At 37.0% G+C, this 14,087-nt stretch overlaps 1 protein-coding gene across 1 annotated transcript in view; it reads left to right on the forward strand.

Annotated features, from left to right (window-relative positions):
* DPYD (dihydropyrimidine dehydrogenase) overlaps window positions 1–14,087 on the forward strand; it is a 367,211-nt gene that overhangs the window by 186,408 nt on the left and 166,716 nt on the right. The window contains 1 exon segment of the mRNA XM_086617732.1: window positions 5,431–5,646. Within this exon segment, the coding sequence (XP_086473858.1) occupies window positions 5,431–5,646 (216 nt within the window).

Consider the following 14,087-nt stretch of genomic DNA (forward strand, 5'->3'; position numbering starts at 1 on the left):
AATACACGTTAATTTTTAAATAAATACATTGATACCATCTATCAGTATTGATACCATTTGCATTTTAGTTACAGGAGTAGGTAGCCATTTCCAAAGTTGCCAACTATTGCAGCACCAGGATCTATAAATAATGCAGTCAGCCTTTAGCAAAATAAAACTATTCCATAGGATTTCTCAACCAACTCAAGACCGTGTCAAAGGTTGAAACTCAAAAGGACCATCCTGACTACTTGCAGAATGCACTGTTTGAACGGCGCGCTGATTGTATCCCAACCTACTCCAGGCAAAAGGCTAAGCAAACAGATGGGCCTGATATGTGCCCTGAAACTCCAGTCATTGCAAGCTCTGGCACATGGTCAAGTGAAGCATGAGATCCAGACTCAAGGACTCTCCAGCAGAAATGCCTTATGTTCAAAACTGGGAGTTATTTACAGAAGCTTCTTGGCTGCTCTTATACTGGAAACTTTCCATCATTAGTTGCCTAAATATCGCCTGCCTCTTAACATATTCCTCCCACTATACGAAGTATAGGTTCATCTCAGAAATTGTTGCCTGCAGCTGTGTCAGGTTAGTTTCTATAAACATGACCAGTCAAAGCCTTTGTAAGGATACATGCAGTAAAACATGTAAGAAAATGTAGTCAGTCTTCCTAGAACCCTTCTCTGCAAGTCATTAGAAATCCGAACAGAATCAGCCCGATTCATGCAACTGTCTGCTATTCACATTTGTTTCAGGATTCAACCTTTTTTGTTATTTCATGAATGATGTAAAAATGTCTGTAAAATAATTATGGAGATTTATTTAGCTTGGAGATTGTAATGGCCCTCACTTTTGTCTGACAGTGACTTTATGATCTTGTGCAGAAGCAATATAGGATGCTGTTCTCTTCTGTGCCTCAGTTCGCATTCATTTCTTTTTGATAAGTGAATGAGATTTAATACTATAATAACTATTTTCAGGGTAATTCACAATTATTGGAGGACTAATCCTAATTTTCTATGCCTGCCTTGAGAGCAAAGACAGCTCTCACATCGCGACTCTCCCAGTATTTTCTTCCTGGACCACTGCAGCAGCCTTGATGCTTCACTTTTGCTCTATTCATACCCTTACCTGTGGAGCATTTTCCCATATGTGGCAGTCAAGTTGCCATCTTCTTCTTAATAAAATCCCTCTTAAAAAGTGACTTTTCCTCTCTGGTTCACAATAAGCTTTCTTTTATTTAAATCTGTTTTTTCTTTTCTGCAATCTCCCCAGTGTGGAAGGTTTCTTTTATATTTTTCCTAGACTGAAATGTACATGATACACTTAAAGAATAGAGGGCTGGATCCCAACTGATATAATTTACACTTTTCTAAGATGCTATTCAATGTGAATTTTGAGCACATCACTGAGGTATTTTGAATCAGTATTGTATATTTGCTTTTTTTTTTTCTTTTATCTATGCTGTCAAAAAATATATGGGCTTTGTGTCTGAAGAGTATAGTTGTTGGTTCTTTTATGAAGGTTCACCATTCTCATATATTCCTCAAGCATACATGAATGTACTTAATTTCATAATCAATACCAGAGATGGGAGGTTCCCAGGAAGCTTATCTTTGAAACTGTTAGTTATGTTGTCTGCTTCTTTTCAGGACAACCAAAGGAAAAATTGAACGCCCCTTTGTTTAGCTAGAACATATGAAACACTAGCATGGAGATGAGTAACAAAACACCATTTGCAAAAAGGTGGACGAAATGCAAGTGCAGGAAATGGTATTTTGGATTCTTACCTTTGAGTAAGCAATGTCTGTTCCAGAAACAGAAATCCAGGAAGGAGCTTAGAAAAATCTCTGCACAACTGGACAGAGCCTTGAGCAACCTGCTCCAGCTGACCCTGCTTTGAGCAAGGTTGTTGGACTAGATGGTCCCTAGGCATCCTTTCCACAGCCATTCTGAGACTGTATGAAATAACCTAAACATATTTAACAAAGTCAAATAATGGATAATCGGAGAGAGGATAGAAGAAGAACATGCAAGGGAGAGATGTGTTTTAAGATCAGACTTGAAAACAGAGAAAGCAGAAGTGAGATGAAAGTGTTCAGGAAAACTCTTCCAGGCAGCAGGATTTGTAGAGAAGGCTCTCTGTGAAAAATAACAGTAATACAACTACTCACTTTCACAGTCTATCTTTGTTAAAGGCCCGAAAATGGAGTTAGACCATATCTCTGTGGTTAAGAATTTTCTCCATCTAAAGAAAATGAATGTCAGAAATTGTATCAGGTCTAAAGCTGAGTTCCCGGCTCTCAGCCCTGCACTACAGACTGTGCTGCTTTTGCCTCTAGGCATATCCTGGTTAGAGTAAGGTAAGGCCACTGCGTGCAACGTGCTGGGGATTTTTCACCACCCTCTTTCAGTATCCAAAAATTGCTGTGACTGGAACAGTAAGTAGCTGCAATATCGTTAGCTCAGCTGGTTGGCATCAAATTAGAGGAAGAATGGGCCACACTTTTTGTCCTCTATTTTTAAAAATAAAAGGAAGAGTTATTATAAACAAACCCTTGCCTGCAGGCATTCTTTTCCTATTTGTTTGTGCAATGTCACGAAAATCCTTCATTATAAAGATGATTTTGCTTTCAGGAAGCTATAAAACATTTTAGTTTGCCAAAAGTTTTGCTTTGTAGAAAACAACACATCAGGGCTTAGTAAATTTATTTCTTTTATAAGCATTGTGCTGAAAGGAAAAACCAGCAAAAAATAAATAGGGCAAAAAGGGAAGTGATAGGGAGGAGAGAGATAAATCTGAAGGGATGTATAGCCGCTGGCTACTGAACCTTCAGCTGCATCCTGCCCCTGTGTGTTTTTAAAGACTTGGTTTATTCCATTGAAAACTTTTTTCTCCTCCCTCTGCCACCTCCACCTGGGTCACTTCATCATTAACAAACTGTTAGGTGCATCTTGTGAGGCTTGAGTGCATCTGGATGGAATTATTTGTGGGTTTGCTTTTTGTGAGGGAAATTTGACAGGAAGAATAGGCCTGTTTGCATGTGGTTTGGGAAGTTGCTTGTGATCGGTTCACCTGATGGCATGCAGGAAGCAACGCCTATTTTTGTATGGGTGTATTCAACCACCTGATTCAAAAGTCTTTCACTGCTCTGATGGATATTATTTATTTGTCTCCTATAGGATTTATTTTCCATTTTATCATAGAAAGCTCTTTTTATGTCACTAGTTAAAAATGACTTTCAAGTAACACTCATTTTACGTGAGAACAACTTTTAGAGATTAAATTGCCCTGTCTTGGAAAAGAAACAGTACAATGTAACTTAAGCTGCATATTAAGCACTTAATCTGTCTAACTATCTGTCTATAGCAATCAACATTTATAGTTATACAAGCAATGAGTAGTTCATGAGTGAACTGAAATATATTCACAGAGAATATTTGAACAATTCTGGATAGCAAATGAATTAACAAATAACTACTTTCAAAATGGAAAATTAGGTTTATTACTCACATGTGCACATAGAGTGTAATTGGCTAAAAACCTTTCCATAAGTCAGTCTTTGCTGTCATTTTTACAGAATCAGAGTTCACTGTGAGAGTTCTGTATATAAGTGTTGGTTTCAGCAGATTTCCCCGCTTCCAAATATGTAGGAGACAAAAGGTGCTAACATTTTAAAAATGCTTTAATTTTAATTGTGTGATCCAGGAAGTTCTGCTTTGGCATTGTAAACATTTTGCAGTTGAAATTTTAGTTAAGACAGACATAAAAAAATGTTGAAGGGATGAAATAAAACCAAAAACAATCAAAAGACAGTACTTCTTTTTAATTTTTTTTTCTTTTTTTCTTTAATTTGTCAGTTAACAAAAGCTTTTGAGATGTAGAGTGCTGGGCTGTTTGATCTTCTAAGAACTCATATTATTGTGGTGTAGGAAAACAGCCGTGTGGAGTATGACATGGAGGAAGGCAGTGAGCACTCACCAGGGAGGACATGGGGATATCTGGCTTTTTATAAAGCGTGGCTGCATCAGCTGCTAGCTGGGAGAGGTCATGATAATGAAGGGAGTTTGGCCCCATGTGGTAGGGATCTTTAAAAATTCCCTTTTCTCAAAATGTCCACCATTAGGGATGCATTCAGGTTCACGTCATTCAGACTAGGACATTTCCACTGTTTTCAGTGCTTTTAAGCCATTAGAAAATTTGGCCCCCAAATGTATTCTCTTTTTCCAAGGAATCAAAGATCTAATGTCAGAATCTGAGACATAAATCCAGGCAGATCTTTAAGGTCCCTTCCAACCCTAACGATTCTATGATACTATGATATGAACTCTCATGTTTTGAACCAGCCTAGGAAACAAAAGGCACTAAAACAAACAAAAAACCCTTCATCCCATCCATGCTTATTAGTTTTCACAGGTAAAAATGAGGTAAGTAAGTTTCTTAAAAAAAAACCAAAAGCCAACAATAAACAACCCAAAAGACAGCAATTTGTATGTGACTGAGGTTTTTACTCTGTTGCAGAAAATCTTCCCCATACCTCCAGTAGTGGTTCTTTTTGTTCTGCTGAGGAAATTTTCATTTTAAGAACAGAAGAAACTGCTGTGATCTTATGCTGGGACTTCTTAGGAACACAGACTGTGTAGGGCTTCTCTGTTAGCAATTCTTGCTTTATTTCTTTGTGATTTTATTGAGTCAAACATCTGAGTGAGTGAAGATTTTAATTCTACCTAACACAGCCTGATTATGATGCTGTTCAGTATCCATACATGGAAAAAAATTTTCCCTCCACAGTTTTTGCAGCATTAGATGCAACATTTGCATTGAAAGCTTTTCACTGACTCTCCAGAGAAACGGCTGCCTTTAAAATGAAAACAAAAGTGACTGTGGTGTCACAGCCGTAATGTGTATGTTCTTCTTTGATCCCAAATCAGTCTAATTTTCGTCACCCTTAAAGTTTTTGTATTAATACAATTAAATATTAAAACAATAATAGTTTTGCTTATATTGATATGTAGCCCGTTGCATAGGCTAGATAAAATCTTTAGAAGAGGGGACAAAAGGTGCAGGAGTTCAAATTGAGTTAGGGCTGAGCAATCCTGCACATGGATGCATTCCCTCATTTTTCACAAGTCCCTATGCATTTTGTAGGTTGGCACCCGGGAAGAAAATTAGAAAGGGTCTGTCTGTGCATACCCTGGTATTTTTTCAATCTCACTGCTACTGGTTGCTGTAGGGAACAGAGCTGGCTGTTCAGAATGGCTGAACAAACTTTTGGACTGAGCCAGGCTAGCAGTTCAGGATGTGAAATAACTGTTTCATTATTGTTATTGTTGTTGTTGTTATATCGTTATCAGTTATTTTCAGCATGACATACTATTCCAGCATGAATGCCATTTGAATAGAAGATGTTACATATGCAAGTGTGATTTTTTTTTTTTTTTTTTTTACAGTCCTTACATGGTGTTGCAGTTTCTACTATTCCAGAACTACCGCTCTTCTATACTCCTATCGATTTAGTAGACATCAGTGTCGAAATGGCTGGACTGAAGTTTCTGAATCCTTTTGGCCTTGCCAGTGCAACCCCCACTACTAGTTCTTCAATGATCCGAAGAGCTTTTGAAGCTGGATGGGGCTTTGCTGTCACTAAAACATTCTCCCTGGATAAGGTAAGGAAATATTTTAAGGTATATTTAGCATGTAAGTATTTGTGTATTTGAAAAATCTGAATCTTTGGGGAATGACACTAGTAAATCTAGCTATGATAAAGGTATCAGGGAAGGGTATGATACATTGTGTAGGTCAACTAGTCTAGTAGATTCCAACAGTGCAGTGTGAATGTGACACAATTTCGAGTTTTGTTTGCTGTTACACTCTTCCCTTTTATTCTCCCACCTTTTAATATTAGCCAACTAGTAATGGTAATAGTCTTTTTTTAAAAAATATTGCAGTGAAAATGTTTTCTGTGAGGGATCAGAATGCAAAGGGAATGAGTAACAGCTTTGTCAAGCAACTCATGAAAGACGGCTTCTGTGCCAAGGACTGCAAATAAACCACTAAAATTGAGTTGCAGTTGCAATGTGATAATGTGGGCGTAAACTTGAGGCTGAGTGGATAGTGGAAGAGGAAGATGGAGGCAACATAAAACAAGCCTATGGAGGGAAGAGTATTGTAGGTTTGTAGTGCAGTGACATAAACCTTCAGTAACATACGATGGAAGAGGAAGGAGTTAGAAATAAGTCTTGAAGGCTCTGGCTCAGTGTGGCACCTAAAATGAAGCATTTTGTTTAGATTTAAAGTGTGTAATTGCTTGTTTGACCTGAGAATTGCATTCAGGATGGATTTCCTGTTACTACATTCAAAATCGTGTGGATGTATGTATAGTTTGACTTGTGCAGAGAGGAAAGGGTGAAAGGTAAATCCTTGGGCATAGGCATGAGTAACAGGGTGAATAATGGTAATGTGTTCTCAACCAGTGACAAACAATAGCATGGGCTGAAGAGAGCTTTTGACATGAATTGGAAACAAGGAGCTTTTATTCTTGGTTCAGAGATGAGATGTAAAAGTGTACTAACAGATGGAGACCTTACTGGGGAGAAAAGGTAGATTTGTTACTCTACCACCTCTACATGGGTAGGTACTCTAAGTGAGTTAACTGTAGAGGGTAGCCCTCTAATAGGAGGAAGGTCTAAAGACAAAGCGCTGTATTACTACAGCATACTGCAAAATATGTCAGATTGGCTTCTGCTGTCACTTACTCCTGAAGTAGCCCTAAGGAAGTAAGTGTTCCTCTGGATTGCAATGGAGATTCCAATCTACTTTCTTATTAAAACACTTTTTAGGACATAAATGCCATTCAAATATGTTTACAACTGACTTATGTGTATAACATTCCGTCAGCTGTAATTATTCAGTGCCCAGGCTAAAGGCAACTCATAGCAAGTACCGAGATTTATTAATTTATCAGTTTTATTGCTGGTATGCTTGCAGTCCTGCCAGATTACTGCAGACCTGATTACTGTGTATCTCAAGAGCTAAACAGACACTGGCTGAGTTCCAGCTTGGGTGGGAGTTCAGGAGGAAAGACACGCATGTTGTAGGAAGTGATGTTGGTACTCCACTAAGCAGCAGACTATGAGTCATTTTTCAGATGGCAACTGCAAAGTGTTCCACTGGATGCCATGCTCTGGAGGTGTGACTCGGGCAGAGATCTTTCAAATGAGAGGATTGCTAAAAGCAAGTAAATCAAGTGGTTATAAAATATTTTTTTAAAAATATTTGTTGCAATAAGATGCAAAATATTGCAGATAGTATTTATTTTAACAAGAAGAAGTTCAGAGAAGTGCTTTGGGTGATTTCTAGTCCAGTGATGATTATTTCTAGCTAAGCTTTCTTCTAAAGTTCAGTAGGAGGCAGTATTCTTTCTCTGGTGCCTAAACTCTTGAATCATATATTGCTGTGTGCAGTAGGACTGTATCCCACCCAAGTGCTACCTGGTTTTTCTACCATTGTATTCTTCCCAGTTATGCACTTCCCACAAGTATTAAGCCTTAGTGTTTATTACATGATTTGAGATGCTTGGCTGTGAGGTTCTGCAGAAATAAAATTTCTTTTATTTATACTAGTAGCATGGTAATTAATGCTATGAAAATAAATTTCAAATGGGAAGAAAAGCTTAATGAGATGCAGCAGTTCTGGTGTGAACAATGGTTACTAGACAAAGACTGCTCTTGTTGACTTAATGCTAGAACAAGGAGTTGGTAAAGAGTTTGGAATAATATAGGTTGGCATAATGTGCTAACTTTTTTTTTTAGAAAAACTTCACTTCTGATTCTGTAGGCATGAATCTTATGCAGCGTTCAGCAGGGAGCAGAATGCTCTCTTAGACTGCAGTACCTATGGAAGTAATGATTTCAGACTGAGCTGTCCTGCCCAGCTAGTCACAGTTAACTGTGTAGCAGGACCAGGAGCAAGGATTTCCTGATCTAAGCCTACAGAGTCAGTGGGAGGAGGCAGAGCTGCTCCCCAGACAGTACAGTTCCCAAGAGCCAAACAGCTTCTGGGAGGAAGGGAGCTCGCTAGACAGGTTTTGGCAGCTGAAGCTCCTCCTCTTCAGCCTTGATTGTGTGTGATACAAACAGGATTCTGTGTTCATCCCTCTGGTCTCCTCATTTTATTTGTCCTGGTCAGGTTTAACTTGTGGACTTCCTTCTTATTTGTCATAGTTAAAGGCCAAGTGTGTGTGGCAAATGGGGAGCTTCGCAGCAGGAGAAACGCTCCCTTTTCCAGAGCCGATTACTGAATTCACTGTAGTGTTCATTCACTGATAGGGAAACCAATGACTTCCCAATTGACCATGGGCATTCTTCGACACTTTAGCAAAAGCGACTGTTGCAGGCTAAATTTGAGTGACATATAGCTAGTGAAAAGCATATACAGCCTAACCACAAATTTCCGTGCATTCGCTACTGCGTGATGGAATAAGATCAGAGAGAAGAGCAAGATAAATCTTGGAAGAAGGAGATCCAAGGACAGAGATAAAAAGGACTCAGGCTGGAGAGCTGTGCTTCTCATAAGACAGAGGATTCATTTCATATGAACTTCTTCTCCTTCTCCCTCTTTCGCTACCTAGCAGAGTTCTAAAACGCTAGGCTGGGGATCCCTGCAGCCCAGGAGAGGCCATGCTTTCTTGTACAGGGGAGCTGTTGGGTAGCAGTGCTGCAATACTAGTCCCTGTCCATCATTTACTCCCTTAGTCTTCCCAATGCTCGTCTGCCTTGGCCTCACCTTCAAAGTGTCGCGTGTTGCCACAGAGGGAGTGAGCACAGCGCTGACGGTGGCGTGCCGCGCTCGCGCCCTTTTCAAACACCCACGTGCTTTGCTGCATAATTGCCTTCATGGCAACCCGCGAAGCGTTTTCTCTTTGTAGGGTGAGGATTTCAACTCTTGAATGACTCAGCAAAAGTTTATTCTTGCATACTACTGTACTATTGTTGAAATATAAAAAAAAAAAAAAGCTAACATGAGAAATAGGTGAAATTCCTTCAGAGTATTTATACCTTTAAGTATACTGCACTCTAAATATTTTAGACGTTACTGGGTATTATAACATAATGTGAATATTAATTACAGGGTACTGTACTTATATGTGTCTATAGGTATCTGTGAGGGAAATAGTGACTTGTAGAATTTTGTTTACCAGATTAAACATCTTTCAACAGCTACTTTAGTATCAAGTAGATTTGATTTCTTCCAGAAATGAGAATAACTGCTTTTAAAATGGATTATCACTAGGTATGACAAATGGTAGCAGAATAAAAATGCTCCTTCACCCACCTTTTCCTACATTTATGTCTTCCCTTTTTGACTGCAGGATCAATAGCTCCTTGGTCTGTTGGTTCAAATAGTATTTCTGTCTTATTCAGATAACTCTGTGCCGCGACATATTATTTGTAAATTCTGTTGGCAAGCTATCGATGGGAAATGGAGGAGCTGCGTATCACAGGGAAATGGAGGAGCTGCATATCATAGAGTCCACAATAGATGAATACCAATTATTACCTCTTTTAGAGCTCAGATGAACAGAAAACTAACTGCAGAATGAAAGATACTGCATTAATTAAATAACTGTGAGTGAGAGATTTTTAGTAGAAGTGTTATACTGAGCTGGTTTATTTACTTAGAATTTATTAGGGAGTATTGTTTAGTACACAAAATTTGCATTAAAATCTGAAATCAGAAAGTTTGTATAAAAATAGTATCAAAATAAGTCAGAGGTTATATGAAGCATGCACACCTCTCTACCATATCCACTACCACAGTGAGAAGTTTATAGCAGAAATTGAGGTTTTATCAACTGCATTCAGGCTTTGTTGTTCTCTCACTGCATTGTATGGGCTGCTTAGAAAGAGGAAAAAAACAACAAGGATAGCAGAAATGTTTGCTTTGATTTTTAGATGCTTCCTTCACTTCTAAAATTTAATTCTGATTAATCAGATACATCTGTCTTTATTCTGTTGTGACATGCATTGATTTGTGATGCTGTCACTTTCAATAATGTGGAAACAGTTGCCTTTATTATAAGAACCAGCAGAAATCATGCAGACTAACTTCATTTTCAATCTTTAATTTTTTCTTCATTATATATGGAGTGAGTTGCATGGATGATTTTAAAAACAAAGCTACAATTAAAACTAGATTAAATTTGAACGAAACCATAGTGGAGAAAACTTTCTAGTCGTAATGTATGTTTATACAATTCACTGATGTAGATTTTACAATACATTTTCAGAGCCATTTCTAAATTAAAACCATAGCTGGTAGAGAATTAATTAATTTACCCAGGATATATTGCATTTCTATGTGCCGTTATTACAATATACATATTCAGGCTCCAACTGGTTCTCTCTCTGTACATTTGTACTGTGTGCACCTCGCTTCATAATTGAAGATAGTAAAAAAATCATGGTACAATGACGCATTGTTTTCCATAACATTCGTATTTCACAGAAGTGAATCTGTATTACAAAATGTATATTTTTGTATGATATTACAGCATAGTAATTTAGATTAAACTAGTTATAATTTATGGTGCCAAGCCGAAAAGCTATTTAAGATGCATTAAAATGCAGAACCATGACATTTGAAATTCTGATGTTCTTAATATGACAAAGGTTATTCTATGGAGTTTTGCTATAATATGAAATATTAATATTTCACAATACAGTTTTGATGAAGTACAATTTGCCTAGCTTGCATATGATAAAGAAATTAAATGCTTACCAAGGGAGTTCAGTGAGAATTAGAGCCCTGCCTGAACATCTGCTTGAAATGTTATTATCCTGTCCTACTGACAGCATCACTCCCTCATTGTTTTTCAAGATTGACAGCTGAATATTGTACTGATTTCTGCAGCAAATATGTTTAGGTGAACTTTGTTTCGTTTTTTAGGAATTTAGAACATGCTTTTGATTTCCATCCTATATTTTTTTTTTTTTTTTAATACTCTTGACATTTGTAGATGCCAGATTGAGGTCTAGTATGCTGTAGCAAAGATAGACCATTGACTTGCAACGAAATGCCAGTTGATATCTCAGTAAACAGAAATATTACTATTCTTTATTGTGTGGTCTGTATGAAAGCTGTATGGGCTTTCTTTGGGGAGACAAATGATCAGATTGTTAATGTCAAATATAAAAAGGACTGTTTGCCTTTCTACTAAATAACATCAGACAACTTTTATTGACTACGTTTTTTGAACAGAAAAATGGACATTTTACAGGATTCCTTTGCATTACAAAACTCTGTGACTTGAATTATTTCTGGTTTTACCAATGTTAAAATTATTATTATTGGCCTTAATATTCCTTTGAGTTGTTTATGTGCCTTATTTTGTTCCATATTTCTGACATAATTTTAATAAGAAATATTGGCTTTATTGTTCCCCAATTTTTACATTTTTAGATCACTGCATAAAATTAGCAGAGTTTAACAGAGGAGATAAAAAACTATTCTAGGGAAATGCAATAGAATGTAAATACTATTTTTTACAATACTGTAGCTACGGCATTGTATTTTACTTGAATATTTTTATACAGAAAATGTATTATTTGGCTACAAAACAAGGAACAAATCATTCTGTGACTCTGAGTAGGTGGCAGGAAAACAGATTTTCCTCTTTTTTTTTGGCAAGAAAAAGTATTTCTCTAGTAGGTTCAACTTAAGGGACAGATCTCATCTCTACTTATTTTTACCCTATCCCTGACCCAGTATAAAGAAGGCTCTCTTTAGATGCTAATAACTTTAATAACTTCAAAATTATTGTCTGAGGAACTAGAGACGGCTGCCTTTGACCATTCTTTCCCCTCAATCTGTACACCTGGGGCTGTAGGGGCTTGACATATCTTCACCCTGGAGGAATCCCAGTTTGGAGAGATGTTGCACAGCTTGAACAACACAGTGAAAACAGAGAGTCCGGGATTGAGAGCTTTAACCAGGTCATTGATAAGCCAAGTCCCTTCCTACCACAGCTGAAGTCTGCACCAAGTAGATGTATGCCTTCAATTGTTGCAGATGTGCTTCTTGACACCAATGAACTTGCAAGTGGGGTAGTTTGAACCATTTTAACAATCTATTTTTACCATTGGTAAGTCTGGTTATTTTGCCCAATTAATACTTTGAATGTTCAAGATAATCAACTTCATTTTTAAAGCAAGAGTTTAACTACTGTCTGAAGTCTCTCTCTGTCTCTTTGTGATTGTATTTATTACTTAGAAATGAGAAACTTTTTACAAGTTCATGATAAAAATTAAGCCTCTGGACAAATGTTTAGTCCCACTCTTCCTGCATCATTAAATATTGCAAGAATGCTGCATTTTTTCTGCAATGAGAGCCACAGCACAGAGTCTGTCGTAGAGAAGTGTGTTATCTCAAGGTGTGGATCTTACAACTCATCAGTGGAAGGAATGTGAGCATGGAGTCAATAAGCTTCATCTGTGCTAAAGGACAGATTTTTCCAGAGGATCAGCAAGTTGCTTTCTGTATTTTTCTCTTTTCCTTCCATTCACCTTCATGGAGCAGCATAAGCTTGGCTGTAACTTTGATCTCATGCTTCTTGAGCTCATTTTGTAAGTTCTGTAGAGTCTTCAAGCCAACAATGACATATCTTCCTCAAAGCTGCACATGAAGCTGGCCATCAAAGGTAAAACTACATATATGTGCCAAACTAATTGTTGGTAGGCTAAAGGTTCCTTAATTATGTAATTGTCTAAGGATTCATTTTCTGTTCATCTGTCTGATTTTTACACAGTATTTAGAGATCGTTTCTTTTTCATGTCTTTTTCTTCTGCAGCCAATGGTTTAAAATTGTAGAGCAACAGTACACTAATATATACAAAGTGTAAATTTGATCATTAACCTCAAGCTTGAATATTTTAGGCAGCTTTTATATAAAAGACTTGTAAACCAGTCTTTTAGGTAATTTTTAATCTGAAAACTCATTTAATAAAACTCATTCTGCACATAGAGTAGCACAACTGAGAAGCAGTTTCAGTGAAATTTTGAAGAGCATAAAGATTACAATACTGAGTATTTTGCTACATAAGCCTTTCTATAAAAAATAGCTGCCAAAAGTAGGAGTGTTCATTCCTGCTCAACATATTATGTGATGTTTTGGAAGTGACCAGTACTTAAGAGAATATGTGATTTCTCTTCATAGTACAACTATTAGCCAATCAGTCAAACAAAATGGATACAAATTTTACAGTTGGCTAAAAATCCGAACAGTATTTATGTTGAAGAAGCTGCTTTGCTCTGTCTCAGCTGAAACCAGGTCAACTACCTTTGCTTTATTTACCTCATGCTTTTGAAAATAGCTGCAAATATTTAACAAAAGAGAGAGACAAACAGAGCACACATGCATAATTTTCCAAAACAGCTGAGAGTCTGCAGCTCCTCATGGCTGTATCTGAAGTACTCAACATTTTTGAAAATCACATCCTGAATAAACAGGATTCTAAAAAGCAAATACGTAACATACTTGTGTAAAATATCATTCAGGTGTCATTTTCTGTAGTTGTTTTTTATGCCCTTGGAATTTTATTGGTAATCTTGGCAACACTTCAAATAATTTTGTGTCAGAAAGGAATTCAGCTAAAAGGCAGTTTCGATGTAAGATAGAAATTGCTAAGTGTAATTCTGAAATATAGAATTTTCACTTTTCATTCTGAATTCAGATTTGTTGCAGACTGCTTTTAGCATTTTACTTTCTTCAAAACAACCAACTGCATATAACTTTCATATTTACTTTCTTATTAATGTATTTAATAATTTATTAGGAAAAAAGTTGTATCTTTTTTTTAATAGTTATATTTTAAAAATGCCTAAGATAATCACAGCATTAAGGCCATTGGACTTTTAGCATAAATGAGTTCCCTGTTTTTCAGAATTGTCATGATGTGCTTTAGATAATCACAGACTTTCAGGAAAAAAAAAATAAATTTGCCATTATAGATTTCAGAAGTTTCCTTCCTGTCAGGTCATTGACGTTCCCCTCGCCCCTTTTGGTTAAGTGCATGTGTCAGGGTTTGTTTTTCTTCCTCATTTCCATATT

This window comes from Tauraco erythrolophus, chromosome 10 (genome assembly GCF_009769465.1).
Source record: "Tauraco erythrolophus isolate bTauEry1 chromosome 10, bTauEry1.pri, whole genome shotgun sequence".
Classification (NCBI taxonomy): domain Eukaryota; kingdom Metazoa; phylum Chordata; class Aves; order Musophagiformes; family Musophagidae; genus Tauraco; species Tauraco erythrolophus.